Source organism: Eleutherodactylus coqui, chromosome 13, assembly GCF_035609145.1.
Source record: "Eleutherodactylus coqui strain aEleCoq1 chromosome 13, aEleCoq1.hap1, whole genome shotgun sequence".
Lineage (NCBI taxonomy): Eukaryota > Metazoa > Chordata > Amphibia > Anura > Eleutherodactylidae > Eleutherodactylus > Eleutherodactylus coqui.
In genome coordinates, this window is record NC_089849.1 from 110,138,189 (window position 1) to 110,159,739 (window position 21,551).

The 21,551-nt window shown below is 43.9% G+C and overlaps 1 protein-coding gene across 1 annotated transcript in view; it reads left to right on the top strand.

Moving 5' to 3' along the window:
- Positions 1-18,190, top strand: part of LOC136587433 (zinc finger protein 850-like) — a 57,105-nt gene extending 38,915 nt beyond the window's left edge. The window contains exons 15-20 of the mRNA XM_066586000.1: positions 15-138; positions 2,354-2,451; positions 2,551-2,701; positions 6,364-6,461; positions 12,617-12,725; positions 16,123-18,190. Of these exons, the coding sequence (XP_066442097.1) occupies positions 15-138; positions 2,354-2,451; positions 2,551-2,701; positions 6,364-6,461; positions 12,617-12,725; positions 16,123-17,810 (2,268 nt within the window). The 3' untranslated portion in view covers positions 17,811-18,190. The remainder of the gene's footprint in view (positions 1-14; positions 139-2,353; positions 2,452-2,550; positions 2,702-6,363; positions 6,462-12,616; positions 12,726-16,122) is intronic.
- The last annotated feature ends 3,361 nt before the right edge of the window (positions 18,191-21,551 follow it).

Below are 21,551 nucleotides of genomic sequence, written 5' to 3' on the forward strand. Positions count from 1 at the left end.
TCATTGTCTGTCAGGTTCCTATAAGGTATCAGGATGTCACGGTTCATTTCTCCATGGAGGAGTGGGAGTATTTAGAAAGACACAAGGATTTGTACAAGGACATCATGATGGAGGACCACCAGCCTCCCCTATCACCGGGTAAGAGGAGACTTCATATGCCGGTCTAAATGAAGTTGGTGCCGTATAAGTGCGACAAATGTGTTAAGAGGCACGTGATTCTTAATACATTTGTCACATCTGTACCTATGCTAGTTATGAGCTGGAGTGAGCTTTGAGTTTCAGCTATAATTTACAACAGATTTGATTTATCAAAAAAAAAATATTTATGAATATGTGTGTATAACCCCGCACCAGAAGTATATAACAAGTAGCTGCGACCGTAAGTAGGCCACTACCCCAGCCTACTAAAATAAATTTGATGGATGTGCCTATATTAGTACAACCAGGAAAAGAGTCATATAGAATGCAGCAGAATGGAGTACAGAAAGGCAATATAGCAGCAATGTTAAAGTACAAGAAAAAAGTGGCAGTAAAAGTACAAAGCAACCATATATCAATGTAAAAAACACTCACCCAGCAGGTGGAGAGCGGGAACAGAAGGCAATAACCAGCAGTAGAGAAAGCACAGAGCACACATGGGAGTCGCAGCCACTCTGGCTGGTAGAAAACATTCTCCCTGAGGAAGAGATCAGCACTTCGGTCTCTATACATGCTGGTGTTCTTTTGGCTTTTTTAGCTTTCCTAGTAAGGCTAGGTGACGTCACCCTCAGCCCGTAGTATCTGTGTATGCAGCCGCTACTGGGCGGGGTGGCTGCGGCTTACACATGTGCTCTTGGCTTTCTCTACTGCTAGTTATTGTCTTAAAGATGGAAATGAAAGAAGAAACAATATGTGGAAATCTGGAATCTGGCACACCAAAAATTATGGAAAACTATATACTTTCTATAAAAAAAACCAAAAAAATCAGCGCCTACTCGTCCGTAATGAATTAAAAAAATTAAACGTGAATACAAGTACTCACCTGGTGCTCGGTATGACCCCCTGCCAAGAGGGTCCACCGGCACCTAGATCCTTGTTTGCTTGTAATAGTTTCCAGGGATTCTCTATCCGGATTTACCGGAGAGCGATCATCAGGGTAATAGCCTGCACCCGGCTGTTTGCATAAACATGTTCCAGAAGCCAAGAAAATATCCCCAGCGCTCGTGGTCTCCCAGGATATCGCCGTTGATATCCTGGGAGACCACGAGCGCTGGGGATATTTTCTTGGCTTCTGGAACGTATATACTTTCTATGGTAAACAACAAGAATTTCCTTGAAAAGGCACATAAATACAGCACATTTATAAGTGTTCACAGACAGAATGTATGAACTATCAGATTCTGGTTTAAATTCTAATCTAACTGGCTGTGCACAGCCATGTCCTCTAACACAAGGCCCCACCAACTTGAAAATACAAGGTTGAGTCAAAAATAATCCCCACTCTGGCTATAGAATTTATTTCAATCAACTTTCAGAAAAGACAAATACATTATTTTTCGCCATTATCTCCCTGCTTTTCACACGTTGTCCATCTGTCAGCAAGCTTTTGCATTCCCTCATTAAAAAATGTTTTAGGCTGAGCTGCATCACAGTTTTCACCTCTTCTAAAGACGTAAATCTTCGTCCTCTTAGGGCTTCTCACAGGGGACCAAACAGGTGATAGTCAGATGGGACAAGAGCAGGACTATAGGACAAAGTTTTTGGAGAGTGTCAACAGTATGGGCAGTGGTGTGTGGAAGAGCAGTTCTCTGCGTTTTGTTTGAATTTTGGGCTTCAGCTCTTCAGTGAGCATCTCAATGTAATGAGCACTGTTGATTGTTGAACATTTTACCTTCCAAAGTTCCAATACAGCCAAAAAAACTGTAAACGTCATTTTTCAAGCTAATGCTTGACTTTTGAACTTTTTCTTGGTAGGTAATTGAGGATGTTTCCATTCCATACTCTGTTGTTTACTCTCAGGCTCAAAAAACAAAGCACTGCACGCTGCTCTTCTTTTGTGCAAATCACAAGTGGGGTAGACATTTTTTTTTCTCGCACTGCAATCACAAATGAACTGACTTAACACATTCAAACCGCAGGGACTTAGGCAGCAACTTACAACGGAAAGCATCGATAAGACAGTGCAGCCGACAGAAGTTTTAATTAAACTGAAGTGCAGATAATTTTTGACTTGCCCTTGTAAAAGATCAGGCCTGGTGTCAACTTTCAGAGTTGAAGCTATAGTACCTGCGCCACAACTGTAACTTCTGTATGTCAGAAATCTGGCGTCCACCATTTAGTAGATGTGTCCTTATACACTGTGTATATCTTCTAGATGGATCCAGTGAAACAAGGCCAGCAGAGAAGTGTCCCCAGGATCGTCCAGAGGAAAATTCCAGTGTCTCACAGGACCATCAAGTATTTGGAGCGGAGGTATCACCAGATATTCGAATGTCATTTAGCACGGAGTCATTAGACTAGCTATTTTTTTTTTTTTTTTTAATTATTAATTTTTTTATCTTGTCTATCCAGAGTGAAGATCTGCTTGATATTAAAGTTGAAATTATAGATGAAGAAGAGGAAGAGGAGGAAACGAAAAAAGAGGAAGAGGAGGATGAGAAGAAGGAAGAAGAGGAGGAGGAAGAGGAGGAAGAAGAGATGTATATGATGGCAGACCAGCAGTGTAAGAGGGATTTTCAATTATTGTAAAGGAGAGGGCAGTTTCAAGGGTCACAATGCCTCACCTGATCATCTATATATATATAAAATTGAATGTCTGTGTGTCTGTGTGTCTGTCTGCGTGCGTGTCTGTCTGTCTGTTTGTCCTTTATGCGCTACTACACCATTCATCCGATCGCCATGAAACTTTGGGAAGTTGTTGAGTACACTCCTGGGAAGATTATAGGCATAGTACATTTATGCTACGATAAATGGCGCGCGTGCGAGCGTCGTCGACAGTTACGACCCCCCCCCCCACGTAGATCGTTCGATTTTCATCATTGCCACTAATTCTCTCACTTCCCGATGTTGTAGAAACATGAAATTTGGCACGAGCATTGATTATGTCATAAATAGGAAATGTTAATGGGTCCCAACTTGATTATTCAATTCTATGCGCCAAAGAATTAGCGTCCAAATTTTACGTACGGAATCTAATTTACTCGCTTCCCAATGTCATAGAAACTTGAAATTTGGCACGAGCATTGATTATGTCATAAATAGGAAAAGCTAATGGGTCCCAACTCGATCATTCAATTCTATACGCCAAAGAATTAGCGTCCAAATTTTACGTACGGAATGTAATTTTCTCACATAGAAACATGAAATTTGGCACGGGCATTGATTATGTCATAAATAGGAAACGCTAATGGGTCCCAAGTCGATTATTCAATTCTAAGCGCAAAACAAATTTTACATACGGAATCTAATTCTCTCACTTCCTGATATATATAAATGAATGTATGTCTGTCTGTCTGTCCTTTATGCATTACTACACCATTCATCCAATTGCCATGAAACTTTGGGAAGTTGCTGAGTACACTCCTGGGAAGGTTACTGGCATAGTACAACTATCCTACGATAGGTGGCGCGCGTGCGAGCATCGTCGACAGCTATGCCCCCAGACAAAGATCGTTTGATTTCCATCTCAAGCACGAAAGCAAAAGGCATTACGAGCAACGGGATGAGTGTTCAACTAAAAGATGATGCATCCGCCGAACGTTTCGCAAGACAATTGCTGGATATTGAGAATGCTGAGGTAAAATGAAAGCTGTGCTGTGATTGGTTGCTATTTCTTATACTGCTGAGGCAACATGAAAGCTGTGCTGTGATTGGTGGCTACTTCTTATACTACTGAGGTTGCATGAAAGCTGTGCTGCGATTCGTGGTTATATATTATACCACTGAGGTAACATGAAAGCTGTGCTGTGATTGGTTGCTATATATAATACCGCAGAGGTAACATGAAAGCTGCGCTATGATTGGTTGCTATTTTTTATATTGCTGAGGCAGAATAAAAGTTGCGCTGTGATTGGTTATTTCTCTTACTGCTGAGGTAACATGAAAGCTGCGCTGTGATTGGTTGTTAAATTTTATACTGCTAAGGTAACATGAAAGCTGCGCTGTGATTGGTTGTTATATATTATACCACTGAGGTAACATGAAAGCTGCGCTGTGATTGGTTGTTATCTAGATATATAAAAACGAATGAATGTCTGTCTGTCTGTCTTCGCAGCAACGCGTGACGGGTAAGCTAGTCGTATATAAATAAAGAGGGGGATTTACTAATTCTGTCCTACATTTAGACAGCCTGAAACGAGTCTAGGCCGGCTCGTGGCGTCGGATTTATTTCCTATTAGCCCTTACTGTGAAAATAATTTGTTGCATCTTGCTAGATGTGTTACACTTCTCCCCATGTCAGCTCTTAGCTAGATTTAGGCCTTCTGTTCACGGGCGTAGCGATATCCCGCGGCAGATCTCCGCCATGGGAGCCGCCGCCGGGGAGAGCTGACAGCTCTCCGCGCTTAGCCTAACTGACAGGCTCACCACGGAGAATCGCGGTAAATCACAGCATGCTGCGATTTAGATCACGCGAGTGGAGAATGGCAATGATTCTTCGCTCATGGACAGTGGGGTTGCGCTTTCCATAGTAGTCTATAGAAAGCGTTCACTGTGTTTCTCGCGGCAGGATTATCGCTGCGGGAAACGCAGTGAAAAATCTTTTGTGGACAGGCAGCCTAATTTACACCAAAATAATGGTGCATGTAATTAACCTTTTCAAGATCCGAGATTATTCAGTTTGTTTTTTTTTTTTCATTTTCATTTTTTGTTCATGTTTTCCAAGTGACATTTATTATTATTTATATATAGTGTGTGTGTGTGTGTGTGTGTGTGTGTGTGTGTGTGTTGTTATAATTTTTTTTTTAACCTTTTATCAGATAGTTGTATGAGTTTTTGTTTCTTGCAGGACGAGATACATTTTTTTTTAAGTTTTCGTTTAATGTTTAATATTATTTACTGAAAAACTGTGGGGTGAAATGAAAACACAATTGCACCGTAAATGCGGCAACACAAATGACCTGTTCACTTTCTTTTGCGGGTCAGTGCAACTATGGGGATGCCAAAATTATATAGTTTTTGTTGCAATGTTTAGAAAAAATTGCTTTCGTTGAAATATTCTAAGACCCAAATTTTTTTCTTACTTTCCACAAGTTAGGCTTGTGTTTTTTTTTTTGTTTTTTTTTTGTGTGAGAGGAGCTGTAATTTTGTATTGGTATCGTTTTTGAGGTGCATACGGCTTTTTGATAAATTTATGTCTCTTTTTAGACGAGGTCACAAAAACAAAAAGGAATTCTGCATGTTGTTTTTTTTTTGTTTTGTTTTTTTTTCTATGCGACGTTCTTCATGTGATATTTTAATAGTATCAACTTTTACAAACCTGATAATGCCAATTACATGTTTAAAGGGGACCGGTTACCTGCCTAAATCACCATAAACTAACGTATGTGGTGCTGTTCTGGCAGGTGACAGGGAGCCAGTTGCTGTATTTTTCATGCTCGACCTCTTCCTGGTTCTTGCAGTGCCTGCTGCTGAAGTCCGCATGACTGCCCAAAAATCTGTCTCTGTTCAGACTCCTGTGTGCATGCTCTCTCAGAGACTTGTATAGTAACTTTTTGGTGCTTTTAGGGGTTTTCTTTTTTGAAGTCTTTAAATTTTTTTATTAATAAAGTGTTGTGTTTTTTTTTTGTTTTGTTTTTTTTTTTTAGTCCCACTACAGGATTAGTCTTGTACACCTGCAATTACTTGATCACTTGTGCCTTATACTGCAATACTTCTTTAGAGCTTATTCCGTCGTGCATATATCGGTTGGGTTTTCACACCCGGCTGATATACACTGTCTCTCTCTGCAGGGGGAGGAGGCAGGACAGGAGCAGTGCACTGAGCTTCCACCCCCTCTGCCCCTTGCCACTGTTTGCAACTAGTGGTGAGGGGCAGAGGGGGTGGGAGCTCAGTGCACAGCTCCCGGCCTGGCCCGCCTCCTCCCCCTGCAGAGAGGGACAGCGTATATTGGCCGAGAGTAAAAACCCGGCTGATATACGCACGTGGGAATAAGTCCTTAGGGCGCTAGGAGCAGCTGGAAGTGCGCACATTTTCCTGGCAATTGGGAAAACGCAAGCGATGGCGTCTGCCAATTAAGGCAAAGGTGTTTATAAGTCATAAAACGCCTCTAAAATGTGTAATGTGTATTCTATTTTTTCGGCGCAGTTTTAGCCAGAATTCTGGCACCTTTTACATAGTAATTCTTCTGCAAAGTATTCAATCACTGTTTTTTGTTTTTTTTAACAGATGTATCCAGTAAGAGGAATCCAACAGAGGGGTGTCAAACTCCTTCGTACACCCAGGATGGTCTAGATGAAAATCCCTTTGCATCAGAAGATAATCAGGTATTTGGGGTTGAGGTCCGTCAAATCAAAGTAGATCTACTCTATATACTCTGGAAATTAGCTGTGTGGACCTTTTATTCATTCATTCATGTTTGTAAATAAAACTTATTAAATAGTTTGTGCATGATAAATCAATATACACATCTTACTAAGTCCCTACAGAAAAAGTTATGCATTTGTGTTTTTCTGCAATGAGTTTTGCTTCTCGTGCATTTTGAAAGCCTCATACTTGATATGCAGGCTTTGCTACATTTAGCTTGTTGGCTGAGGAGTGTTCCTAGCAATGATCAACTCAGCTCCCCCTCCCTTCTCCCCTTTAAACGAGTTGTTTGATTTCTGGACAACATTTCCCCCGACGTCTGCAACTATGTTAATACAATCTTAGAAACCAAACAATCAGAATTTTTTAAAGAAAACCAATTACAAAACGTCTTTATTTCCAAAAACACAAAAGGAGTCTGTCAGCTTGAACACGCTGTCAACACTGCAGGCATGATGTTACAGAGGCGGAGGAGCTGAGCAGATTTATGTACAGTTTTATTTGAAAATATTCAGTATAACCTGTATTTCCCCCAGTCGTCTCCACGACAGCACCAATTGAGATTGCCTCCTCCTGATAGGACAGGAACACACTGAGAGGTTAAAAGCTCCCCCCCTTCCCCACTTTCCTCAGTGTCTTCCTGTCCTGCCAGGAGGCAGGATCTCTGAGAGGAGCTGGTGGAGAAGCCAGCCAGGATTACTTACAGGCGGATCGGAGGGCAGTGGGTCAGCCTGTCCTCCCTTCCAAGCCAGACTACTCCCGGGACACCACATGGGGTGGTAACCCCCGAGCCAGGTTCCTCCCGCGGCGGCCCATGGGGGGTACAAAGCGGGAGCCTCAGTCCCCCTCGTCCTCCCTGCAGAAGAGCGCGGTGCTCCAGGAAGCCCTTCGACTGCGGGGGGCGGGGCGCCGCGTCGCGTGTCCAGCGCGATGACGTCATCGCGTCTGCATCAGGAGCGGAGGGGGCGGGGCTTAGCGCAGGAGCGCGAAAATTTAAAAAAAAAAAAAAGGAACCTGAGAGAAGCCAGAACAAACCACTGCAGCACCGGTATAGTAATGAGTGCTCCAGCCCCAGAGACAGCTGAAACCTCAGCCTCAGCGGCCGTAAGTAGCCAGTGCGGCAAAAAATACAATGCAAAGATCCAGTGTATTGTGTATGGAAAATTGCATATTTACCTTCAAAAATGCTTTATTTGTCAGGGGGATAAAAAAGACATCTCCCCCAGAACAAAACTCAGAAAATGCGTGGAATGCGGGATAAAACTGCCAGCTACGTACCAGAGGCCTCTATGCAAGGCATGCGTAGCTAGGCTAGTTAAAGAGGAATTGGGAGGACGTTAGGAAGCTGGTGAAAGAAGAGGTTAGATCAGCCCTAAAACACAGCTGGCGCCGCCAGCGAAATGCCAGAAAAGGGCGTATGTTCCTTCCGACTCCGAGAGTTCTATCGGGTCGGAGCAAGAGGAACAGGCGGCCGAGGAGTCCTCAGATTAGGAGGACTACAAAAAATACTTATTCCATCAGGACGACTTAATGGAATTGATTAAGTCAGTCAGGGCTACACTAAAAATGGAAGAGCCCAGAGAACCACGTACCCTACAAGATGAGATATTTGGGGGACTAGGGGAGAGGCGCAAGCATACCTTCCCTGTCCACAAGAATATCACCAAAATAATCCAAAAAGAGTGGAGGAAATCAGACGCAAGCTCCTCCTCCACTAGAGGGGTAAAAAGAAGGTACCCATTCGAGGAGGAAGTTTGCGCAAGCTGGGAGGAGGTACCTAAGGTAGACGTCCCAGTGGCCAAAGTAGCCAGGAAAACGACCCTGCCCTTTGAGGACGCCGCACAGTTAAAAGATCCCATGGATCGCAAAGCTGAGGGCCTTCTAAAGAAATCATGGGAGGCAGCGGCAAACATACTTAGGCCAGGGATCGCAGCCACTTGTGTGGCGCGAACTCTGGGGGTATGGCTAGAACAGCTACAGCTACACCTAACCAATAAGACGCTGAGGGAACAGATCCTAAATTCCCTTCCGATCCTGCGTATGGCAACAAATTTCCTAGCGGACGCCGCGGCCGAAACTGTCAAACTCTCGGCGACAGCTACAGCCCGGTCTAACTCAGCCAGAAGAGTGTTATGGCTGAAATCGTGATCAGGCGACCTACCCTCAAAAAATAAGCTATGCTCCCTCCCGTTCTACGGCCAGTTTTTGTTCGGACCGGACCTTGACAAGATTCTAGAGAAGGCGGCCGACAAAAAGAAGGGATTCCCGGAAGAAAAGCCACAGAGAGGGAAGACCTTCTTCCGGGCCCCAAGGCAACAGCCAGAGGCCTACCGAGGCAAGGGCAAGACAGGCCGCTGGAGTTACCCCAAGGGGGGCAGAGGAAGGAACATCCTCTTTAACCCCCACCAGGGGGAGCCAAAGCAGAGACCCTGACGCCATCCCCGTAGGGGCAAGGCTGGGGGGCTTTGTGGATCAAGGGGCCGCGATTTCCGAAGGCCCATGGATCCCAAAGATCTTACAGCAGGGATACCGGATAGAGCTGGTGTCCCTCCCCAGAAGAAAATTCATTATCACGGGAGGCTCTAAACAACAGTTACACCTACTAAGGCAAAGCGTTGGGGACCTGCAACAACTAAATGCAATATCCCCCGTGCCGCAAAACGAGGAAACCCAGGGCCATTATTCCAGGCTCTTCCTAGTAAGGAAACCCTGTGGGAAACAGCGGATGATAGTGAACCTGAAACCTCTGAACACCTGCATCAGATACAGAAAATTCAAGATGGAGTCCATCTCCTCAACGATAAAGTTGATTCCCAAAGGAGCCTACATGGCATCCATCGATTTAAAGGATGCTTATTTCCACGTACCGATCCACGAGGGGTCCCGGAAATACCTAAGGCTTACAGTGAATATGGGCAAAGGAATAGGGCACCATCAATTCAGATGCCTGCCCTTCGGGATCTCCTCAGCACCCAGAATCTTCACCAAAATTATGGCAGAGGTAGCCGCCTACCTGAGGAAGAAGTCGGTCCTAATAGTACCCTACCTGGACGATATTTTAATAATAGCAGAGTCCAGAGAACTCCTAACGAAACACCTGAGGATATTGCTAGAACTTCTCCAATCCTTAGGATGGATCATAAACTGGGAAAAATCCAGCCTAGATCCCGACAAACAGAAAACGTTTCTGGGTATAACGCTCGACTCAGAATCGCAATGCTCCTGCCTACCTGAGGAGAAAATACAAAAAATCCGACGGCTAGTCAAAACCTTTTTACGGAGACGATTATGCACAATTCGGGAAGCCATGTCTCTCCTGGCAAGCTTGACGTCATGCATTCCAGGAGTGGCATGGGCCCAGGCTCACACCAGAGCTCTGCAAGCCTCAGTCCTATCCACGTGGGACAAAAGGCAGTCCTCTCTAGGGACAAGAATGTACATTCCAAGCGCGGTGAAAACATGCCTGCGTTGGTGGACATCCCCAGAGAACCTGCGGAGAGGGGTTCATTGGCTACAAAACCCAGCCACTCACATCACAACGGATGCAAGCGCCTGGGGATGGGGAGCGCATGTGGGGAACCAGTTCTTTCAGGGCCCATGGCCTCAAAGGACAAAAGAACAGTCCTCAAATTACAGGGAACTACAGGCCGTATGGCAGGTCCTACAGCAGTTAGGGAACTCGCTACGGGACCAGCATATAAAGATACTGTCAGACAATATCACCGCGGTTGCCCATATACGACACCAAGGGGGCACAAGATCTCCCGCTCTGCAAAACATCGCACAGAAAATTTTCCACTGGGCAGAGGGCCGGATCCTCTCGATCACGGCAACCCATTTGAAGGGGACGCTAAACCAAAAAGCGGGCTTTCTCAGCAGGAGGCAAATAGACCCAGGAGAATGGTCTCTCTCCCTGAAAGCATTCAGAATCCTGATCAACCAGTGGGGGACCCCACAATTGGACCTGTTCGCAACCAGGGAAAATGCCAAAGTAAGCAATTTCTTCTCCCTCTGGCCAGGAGATCGTCCAACAGCAGTAGACGTCCTAGGCCAAGACTGGGGAGAGGGGCTGGTGTACGCCTTTCCTCCTATACCGTTGATCCCCAGAGTCTTACAATATTTCAGAACCCAGGTATGCACACTAATCCTGGTGACCCCCTTCTGGCCCAAAAGAAGCTGGTTCCGTCTTGTAGCAACATTGAGCGTCCAGGACCCAGTCATCTTCCCTACCTGGACAGATCTTCTATCGCAGGGGCCACTGAGCCATCCGAGCCTAGACAAGCTCCACTTAACAGCATGGCTCTTGAGGAATCCTCACTAAAAGAGAAGGGATTCTCAGAGAGAGTAGTAGAAACGTTAATGTCCAGCAGAAAAAAGACTACCCACCTTATCTACCAGAAGGTTTTCCTCATGGAGACAGGGAAGGGATCGCGGGGATTCTATCCCGGACATCCCTCTAATCTTAGAGTTCTTGCAGGAGGGCCTAGAGATGGGCCTCTCTCCAAGCAACCTGAAGGTCCAGGTCGCAGCCCTTAGCACCATATGTGACACAAAGTTCGCAGACAACAGATGGGTCCACAGGTTTCTAGCAGCAGCAACTAGATTACGGCCTAGGCCCATAAATCTTTTTCCAGACTGGAACCTTAATTGGGCCCTAAGGGCCATGACAACGGTACCATTCGAGCCGATTGAAGCACTACCCATAAAAATGCTTACTATCAAGACCATTTTCTTAGTAGCCATCACCTCCGCAAGACGGGTTAGCGAGCTGCAGGCCTTGTCCATTCGCCACCCGTTCCTGAAAATCTCGGACACCAAATTAGTATTTAAAACGGACCCGGCGTTTATGCCAAAAGTAGTATCACATTTTCATAGGTCCCAAGACATAATCCCCTCATCTTTTAGTAAACCTAAAAACGAGGAAGAAAAAACCCTAAGCTGCCTGGACTTTAGCAGAGCAGTCCTAGGCTACATAGAGGCGACAAGCCACTGGAGGCGGGACGACAACTTGTTCGTCCAGTTCAGTGGCCCAAATAAAGGGAACAAACCAGCGAAAAGCTCCATAGCCAGGTGGATCCGCCTAGCCATCATAGAGTCCTATAAGGCCCTCGGGAAGGAAATCTTTTTAGCTCTTAAAGCCCATTCTACAAGGGCAGTAGCATCCTCATGGGCCGAACATAGCTCAGCTTCGATCGAGCAGATATGCAAAGCCGCAGTCTGGAAGAAACCCCACACGTTTGTTAAACACTATAGGGTAAAAGTGCAGCAGGACGAGGACATGGCCTTCGGCCGCAAAGTCCTCTCGGCAGCAATCCCACCCTAGGGAAACTTTAGTTGGTACGTCTCAATTGGTGCTGTCGTGGAGACGACTGGGGAAAAAATGGATTATACCTACCTGATAATCAGGTTTCCAGGAGTCTCCAAGACAGCACCCGTACCTCCCCCCCCCCCCCCCCTAAATTGATAGAAAATAAACTATATAATATAATATAAAAAAACATATATATAATATAATTTTATTAAAGAAAAAAACCCCGGTTAAGGGAAAAAATTTAAGTTGAGCTCCTACCCCGGCAATTCGTTAGAATCCACTGAGGGAAGGGGGGGAGCTTTGCCTCCTCCTGATAGGACAGGAACACACTGAGAGGTTAAATCTCAATTGGTGCTGTCGTGGAGACTCCTGGAAACCTGATTATCAGGTAGGTATAATCCATTTTTTTTTTTTTTATTCTAATGGACAGTCCTATCGGTGATTGACAGTTGTGTATGACTGGATATACAGGGGGAGTTGTCAGTCACTGATGGCTCCACCGACTGGACTGTTCAGCTCAGGATGAGCAGAGATGTAAATGAATAAAATACAAGTAATACTGACTCTGTCCCCATAAAACTATATATCAGTCCGCTCAGCTCCTCCGGCTCTGTGACATCACGCCTGCAGTTTGTATAGTGTAATCGCGCTGACAAGACGCCCATTTACAGGAAAATAAATAGTGCAAAGCGGTCCGTAACCTTTAATTGTTCTTCATAAAAGCGAAGCGGTAAGGGGGATGATTTTTTTTTAATGTTTCTGCTAAATGTGTGTTTGAATTATTTATTCCATGTATTGATTCAGGGTGAAGATTTGATTGATATTAAGGTTGAAGTTGTAGATGAAGATGAGATGTATATGATGGACAGTCATCCGTGTAAGGAGGAGGAAAGTCCAGTAGATATCAGCCAAGGTGTGTAAAGGCCACACAACACATCCTTGTATAATGACTGACTGTGGGGTTGATGTGCCTAGTGATGTCTTGAACAGAGAGAACGACTTGGCCTTACTGGAAAAATGGTCAAAACAATGGAAACTGCAATCCAATTTTTCTAAATGTACTTGAGGAGAAGAAATCCTCAGACTAAGTATCATAATGGTCATTCTGTGTTATCCAGGACTTCAGAGAAGGATTTGGGGTTCGTGATTAGAGATGAGCGAGCATACTCGCTAAGGGCAATTACTCGATCGAGCATTTCCCTTAGCGAGTACCTGCCCGCTCGGAAGAAAAGATGTGGCGGGCTCCCCCCTGCTCACTACCACAACTCACCTCTCACCCGCGCCGGCAGCCGAACCTTTTCTTCCGAGCGGGGAAATACTCCCTAAGGGCAATGCTCGATCGAGTAATTGTCCTTTAGCGAGTATGCTCACTCATCTCTGGTTGTGATTTCTGACAGCTTCAGAACAAGTCCACAGAGCAGTCTGGCAGCAGGGAAAGCAAGTAGGACACTCGGCTGCAGAGCTAGAGGTGTAACCAGTAGAAAGAGGGAGATTGTGATCCTGCTGTGTAGGGCTTTGGGGAGAACACATCTGGAATACTGGGGTCAGTTCTGGAGAGCTCATCTACAGAAGGACACGGAGTCCAGAGACAGGCTACAGAAATGGTGGAAGGTCCCAAGAACAAAACTTGAATAAAGCCTTTAAATATGTTTAAGGTTTAACCCCTTAGTAACTACAAAAAAGCCTTTTCATGGTGGTCACCATTGGACTTTAAACCTGCACATACACCTTTTCTTTATGGTGATGCAGGTTTAAGCCGGCACAGGTGTCCCATGCTGGGAAGAGCTGGGGCTCAAATTCCTGCTGCCAGCCGGGCTCCTGCTCCAACGGCTGGGAATAAAGAAACCTCTAGTCCTGGCTGTTTAACCCCTTAGAGATCAGACTATTTTGTGCCTTAACCCCTTAAGGACACGGCCTATTTTGGGCTTAGGGACGCAACTATTTTGGGCGGATTTTCATCTCCATCTTCCTTTTTTAATTTTTCCTTCAACGCGGCCGTATGAAGGCTTGTTTTTTTGCGTAGCCAACTGTAGTTTTTATTGGTGCCATTTTTGGGTACATAAACTATATTGTAAAACTTTTCAAAATTTTTTTTTTTTTTTTTATGATAGCGGCAAGAGAAAACGCATCAATTCTGCCAAAGGTTTTTTTTTTGTTTTTTTTTTTACAGCGTTAATCATGCAGCATAAGTGACACAATCCATTTTTTCTTTAGGTGGGTACGATTACAATGATACCAAAATTCTTATATATTTTTTTTTTTTAAGTGTTTTCCACTTTCCGCAATAAAACCCCCTTTTTTGGAAATCATTTTTTTTTCTAAATCGGTGCATTCAAAGTCCCATAACTATCTTTTTTTATCTTTCCATGTACGGAGCTCTGTGAGGGCTTATTTTTGCGAGACGCGCTGTAGTTTTTATTGGTACCATTTTGGGGTACATACGGCTTTTTTAAAATCCCTTTTTATTGCATTTTTTTGGGAGACAAAATTCTAAAAATTTGCGTTTTTGCCTCAGATTTTGCAGGATAAAAAGCGTGGTCAACTTATTGTATGTGTCACTACGGATACGACGACACTTTTTCTTTTTTGTACATTTTTTTTTTAGCTTACACATTTTGCACTTGCACCATATCAGCTTTGATCGCTATGATAAGGCTTTGCAAGACTTCTCGCTTGTTAAAACGATCACAGGCACTGGCAATACAGGATGCCGATATCTGGCATCCTGTTGCCATGGTAACCCGTCGGGGTCTCCGCAATTATATCGCGAGAGTCCAATGACGTTACAGAGGGAGCACACTCAGTTAACAGTGGGGGTCGCTGCTCCGATGCACCCTCGCTGTTGCAGTGGGAGCCCGGCTATCAGTGACAGCCAGCACCCGCTGCTGGACAGCGTTAGATTTCTTATGATCTTGCGCTAGCCCCAAGTTGTAACTGTATGCTCTGTTGTGCTAAGTACCCCTCTGCCAGGACCTATAGTTACGCCCCGTGGTGGGAAGGGGTTAAGGACCAAATGTCTTTCATGATCATATTGCAGAAGTTCTATCTCATTGACATAGTTGTGTGAGGGCTTGTTTTTAGCGGGCCAAATAATATTAATGGCGCCACTCTGGGGTCCATATAATGATGGTATTGTAGAACTTCTATTTTACATTTTAACTTCTACATTTTTGGGGGGGCAGATTGAAAAGCCTCCATAAATTCCGCCATTGCTTTTGGGTATTGTTATTACAGCGTTCACCATTCAGTAAAAATAACATAACTTTTTTTTTACTGCTTCTGTACAATAGAAACACATTTTTAAAGAAAAACAATTGAATCTGCACTGCCACATTCTATGACCCTTGGCATTTTTAGTTTTCTGGGAACTGAGCTGTGTGAGGGCTTGTTTTTTGCAGGAAATGTTGAAAAATGTGCAGTACGCTCTATTGCCCTGCGCATTGACGCACAAAAATAGAGCATATTGAGCTAATTAACTTAATTGCCTATTTCAATGGGAGCATGGCTCGATTTGCGCATGCAAAAAGTACAATAAAACCCACACATTGCGCAAAAGCTGTGACAACAGCCTAATGTTTTGTAATTTTTTTTTCTTCAAACCCAGTAAAGTAGGGTCTGAGAAGGAATATAAAGTGTTGGGGAACATGAACATCCAATCTCCCAGTTCACTGGTGTAATACACTGCAATACTCCTGTGTTCAGTGCCGCCTTGGTGTGCTAGGGTGGCAGATTTGTTGGGCCATTGCTAGGTTAGTTATTATAGCAATCCACTGGTATTCCAGGGCATATATTGGGTGTGAAAGGGAACCCCTTTCCTATATTGCCTCACTTAGATGCTGCAGTCACTCTTGGCGCCCTACATCTAAGTGAATACACGGCCAGGATCAGAGTCATTTTTGATTTATAAATTTCACTTGTGGCAGAAGCGGGGTCGCTGAAAACTGTGAAGCTTTTTTTGCTGTGTCAATTTTTTGTGTGCTGTAAATATGGCCTTAACCCTTTCCAATCCACTGTTTGACCTCTGAAGACATTATGAGTTAAGGCTGTACAGCTCCGATGTTGGAAGACGTCCGTCTGGGTGCTCTTACTGTATACTGCCAGCCTCTCTGCTGTCGGAACCTATCCAACGTGTCACCTCATGCAGTACTGGCTTTAGCCAGCAGATAGCGCCGTTGTATAACAGCAGAAGAGTAAGCTCCCTAGGAAAACCAGGATACAAATTGGATTGGAAAGGGTTAAAGTACAAATGTTTTTTTTTTAATCTGGTTTTAAGAATAACTATGGCTAATATTGATTTTATTTTCCTTCAGGTTGCCATAGCTTGGGCGAACAAAATCTTATACCTCCAGATTCTGAAACCGAAGATGACATCACACACGATTTTTCATATGAAGACCCATTAATGGTGAACATGCATCCTAGTTCAGATCTGTTCTCTGATCCCTTGTATCCTGAGAAGTCACATAGGTTTACACAAAATACAGATCATAGAATGTATAAAATATATCCATGTTCTGAATGTGGCCGGCATTTTGCAAAGGAGGCAAACCTTTTCCGACATAAGAGAAGCCACTCCAGGCCGTTTTTCTGTGGCGAGTGTGGTAAATCATTTACATTTAAATTCCGTCTTTTAGAACATCAGAGATTTCACACGGGGGAGAAGCCCTTTTCTTGTCTTGAATGTGGGAAGAGTTTCATGCATAGAGAGAATCTCTTTAAACATCAGAAAATTCACAATGGAGACCGGCCATTTTCATGTGATGAATGCAGCAAATCTTTTTCCCAGAAATCCTATCTTTTAGAACATCTGAAATTTCACATGGGGGACAAGCCATACTCATGTTCTGAATGTGGGAAACCCTTTAGCAAGAAATCTGTTCTGGTTAAACATCTGAGACTTCACACAGAGGAAAAGCCGTTACTGTGTTTAGAATGTGGGAAATGTTTTGCCAAGAAATCAATGTTAGTTAAACATCAGAGATCTCACACAGGACGAAATCCATATATATGTTCAGAATGTGGCAAGTGCTTTAAGAAGAAGTCCGTTCTTGTTGACCACCAGAGGACGCACACAGGGGAGAGGCCATTTCCATGTTTGGAATGTGGTAAAAGCTTTACAAAGAAGTCAGTTCTTGTTGCACATCAGAGAATCCACACAGGGGAGAAGCCATATGCATGTCCGGAATGTGAAAAAAGTTTTACCCAGAAATCGGGCCTTATTGCACATCAGAAAGTTCACGAAGGAAAGAGGAAAAGGTTTTCATGCCTGGAATGTGGGGAATGTAAATGTACCTGTACAGATTATGCTAGCATGCAACAGAGAGCTGAAAAAGAAGAGAAACCATTTTTATGTCTACAATGTGGCAAATGCTTTACCCAGAAAGCAGGTCTTGTGAAGCATCAGAGAATTCACACAGGAGACAGACCATTTTCTTGTTCCGAATGCGGAAAATGTTTTACGCTTAAGGATCGTCTTGAGAGACATCAGAGAAGTCACTCAGGGGAGAAGCCATTTTCTTGCCCTGACTGTGGGAAGAGTTTTACTCATAAATCGAGTCTTGTTGACCATCAGAGAACTCACACAGGGGAGAGGCCTTTTCCATGTTTGGAATGCGGGAAATGTTTTATCCAGAAGTCCGATCTTGTAAGACATCAGAGAATTCATTCGGGGGAGAAACCGTTTTCATGTTCGGAATGTGGGAAACGTTTTATCCATAGATCAGATCTTGTTGTACATCAAAGAATTCATACAGGAGAGAAGCTGTATTCTTGCGCAGAATGTGGGAGAGGTTTTACACGTAAAAGTCAGTATGAAATTCATCAGAGGAGTCATACAGGGGAGCGCCCTTTTATTTGTCCAGAGTGTGGGAAATGCTTTAACCAGAAATCCAATCTTGTGAGGCATCAAGGAACCCACTATCTTTCAAAACCCAACAAAATGTCACTTTTAGATACAATTACCATTGACGTCCCACACTCCCAAATTATAGTGACCTGAAGTCCACACCGGCATGGTTTCATGATTGAAGGAGCAGTGCAAGATAAAGTCTCGTGGCCACAGTGCAAGACATTTTGTTCCTCTGAGGAGACTTTGGGTCCCGGCTAACATTATCATTTTGTTGATGGGAACTACACTCCCTACCTCCCTGAAGGCTGCTGTGAAAAGTAAGGTAGTAAGATTGCATCTTACCAACCTTCCAACCCGGGATCTACACTACAGACTCTTTAAATTTATACTTTAAAACACCAAAGTAAAAATGCAGAAAGGTGGGATTATCTGTAAGTGGGTATGAGCAGAACCGCACCTAATATATGTTACGTTTAAACATGGAGTTTGTTTATAAGAAGCGTATAAATAAATGAAAAGTTTTCCCTCCAAACAAACTCTGCATTGATTTTTCTGCTATATTACATTTGTTTCTGCTTACTTTTTTATTATTTATTTTTTTGCAATGTCTGAAAATGATCTGTTTGATTTGGTTTCACTTTCTTCTTTGACTACATATTGCATATCGATGTTTTCATATTGCGATGATGAAAGTGAAGATTGCACACTGCCATTCACTACAGCGGTATTCATGCAGGCATCTTGGCTTGTGTATCAATATATGGTGCCAGAATGATGTTTAGGAGCAACCTGATCTGGTATTACAACCGCAAAAGAAATGTTCAAGACAGGACTGCAAAAATCATCATTAAAAAAATAGTTTATTGAGAATTCACATAAATGATAAAATCATTTAAAAAAGCAGAACATGAAGGAAACGCAGGATCGGTAGAAGGGAAATCCATCACCTCCGGTCACAGATGTAGGACGTTTCCAAAGAAACTCATGCTCATATTAACCTACAATAGGCGCAACCAAGCTCAATGTCATGCACATGATAAAGTGTTACCACATAACTAAGGGTCTGGAAAGGCCTGCACGCTGCCACGCATGGTTCAGCCTTAGCTTCGTCCCCTGGCGCAGGGATTTCCAGACCCTCGGTTACGTGGTAACCCTATATTATGTGCATGACTTTGAGCTTGATTGCGCTGCCTTATAAGTGTGACCGGAGGTGATGTATTTCCCTATTTATTGATGCTGCATTTCCTTCATGTTCCCTTTTGTTTTATTTTTTTAAATGTTTTTATTATATATGTATTTTTCAATAAACCTTTTTTAATGATTTCTGCAATCCTGCCTTGGACATTGATTTTGGGGTTATCCTATTAATAAATCTGTAGGATTGCCATTTTTGGTGGGATTATAGCTGTCGTCCTATAGGATTCATGATCTAGTATTAGCCTGGGTCCACACGGGGGCTGATTTGCAGTGGAATGTCCGCAGATCAGCCACAGGAAACCTGCCTCCATACCTGCCCCACTTGGTTCCAGTTTTATCGTGTATTCCTGTGCGGAATTCACCCCCTCATTGAGAAGAGGTGAATTCCACAATGGAAATGGTGATAAAATTGACATACTGCGGAATTGAATTCCACACTGCATGTCCAGTTCCGTACAGGTTTTGTGCGGATTATTTCTGCAGCATGTGGACGAGATTTTCAAAATCTCATCCACTTTGCTGCTACTGTAAATGCCGTGGAATTTTTGTTCAGAGGGTCCACACTGAAATTCTGTGACATCTGCCCTGGATGGACCTCCTGAGACTACCAACATTACTTCTTTTTGTGTGAGAGATGGTTTTAATTAGAGATGAGTGAGCGTACTCGCTAAGGCAAACTATTCGAGCGAGTAGTGCCTTATGCGAGTACCTGCCCGCTCGTCTCAAAAGATTTGGGTGCCGGTGGGGGGCAGGGAGCGGCGGGGGAGAGCCGGGAGATCTCTCACTCTCTCTTTTCCCCCCGCTCCCCTCCGCTCACTCCCGCAACTCACCGCTCCCCCCCCCCCCCCCCCCGGGACCCGAATCTTTAGAGACGAGCGGGCAGGTACTCGCATAAGGCAATACTCAAGTAGTTTGCCTTAGCGAGTATGCTCGCTCATCTCTAGTTTTAATGGGATATATGATGGTATTAAAATTTCTCATACATTTTACGACTTGATTTTGCCTCCTTGTTTAAAAATCTTGCTAAACTTCCATCCTTACAGCTTCGGAAGCTCCACTACTTCGATCCAGATCACTGCTGCTATGTGAAATCTGTATACCGCTTGACTCTCCGTAGCCAGTTGTACTGAGACGGCAGGAGTGAGAATAAGCATCTGTCTCCAGAGCGGACTCCCCCCGTACACAGAGCAAATGCAGTACACTGCTAACAGAAGCAGTGTACAGATTTCACGTAGCGACAGCAATCTGCACTCAAGGGAGTTGAAGTAGCTGTGAATGGAAGTTCAGCAAGCTTTTTAAACATGAAGGCAAGTAATAAAATATATTACAAAGTTTGCCAGCACTCACTTAAATCTGTCACATTCTCCAACAAAAAAGTATATATACTCTTTAAGATTAATAGAGCATTAAGCACATTTATGCTTCTGAAGGGCCTTCCTTCTAATGGTGCAGAATTAGAAATATTTTGGGTTGAGTTTAGAGGTTAGAAACTTATTAGAGTCGGTAATAGGTCTATTTATACTCCCCTTTCTCCCAACCACCACATTGTAGGGGTCCTAGAATATGTAAAGGCGGTAGGGAGTACATTCATAGATCTGAACCAAGTGAGCCTCCTACCATAAGAGGACATATCCTTCATGTGATGTAGCGGAGGTTGTGGCAGCTGTTGAGTTATGGGAAAATTATATTGAAGAATGGAGAAATCAGTTTCTGGTCAGATCGTGATTATGGTTAATACTGTTCATAATCTTTCCAGCAGGATCTAGCACATCTGTTAAGATATATTTGGGGTTGAGGCTGCATTCACACGGGTGAGTGCAGTAGTGGGCTGAGAAACTTCAACCCAATATTGCGTTTGCAAATGTGCAATTATCAGCGCATGATGAAGCATTTTTGCTCTAAAATTTGCAACGCCCCGCATGAAAGGATAGCTAGTGATCGATTCCCGTTGTCTTCTACGGAAAAAATTGCATCACAATCGCATGGCATGCCAATGCCATCCGGTTTTTCTTTAAAAGTCAATTGGCGTTGTGTCCGGAGGGAATGCCCAAATATAGAATATGCTGCAGTTGCTTTTTTTTCTTCGCTGTGATCCTGCAAGGAAAGAATTGCTCATGTGCAAAAATCCACGCAATAATCTTATTCATGAGCCGTAACAGGGATGCAGAGCAATGTTGTCTTCAGAGTGAGACGTGTTCCTGATAACCATTCCACTGCTGATCATTATTCAGGGGGGCATCAACAGCATGCAAATTGGTGAATTGTGTCCTAACACTGTCTGACAGATTATGTCTTTTATTTATTTAGCCAACTCATCCAGAAGTATTTGCCCCCCCCCCCCTCCCTACAAGAAGGCGAGGGCACAGTGGAATGTTGTTATAGAAAGTCATCTTGGGGAAATACTGGCAGAAGCCTTGTGGCCAATATTGGTTAAAAAGAGACAGGACAATTCATCCAAATGGTAACTGCCATGCTGGTGGCAATGGGATACTTTTTCTTGGAGCTTTAAGGTTAGGAGGACCCCACAAGAGAGTTTGCAATCAGAAAAGGTACTGAAGGTCGGGGCCAGGGTGCAAGTAAAGGTAAATGGAGTGACTTGCTTTTATAACATTTAGGGAAGCGGTCAGGGTGTTGGTTAAAGGGCCATTTATTATGTAGCTACCCCCCCCCCCCCCCCCCCCAGTATATATGTGA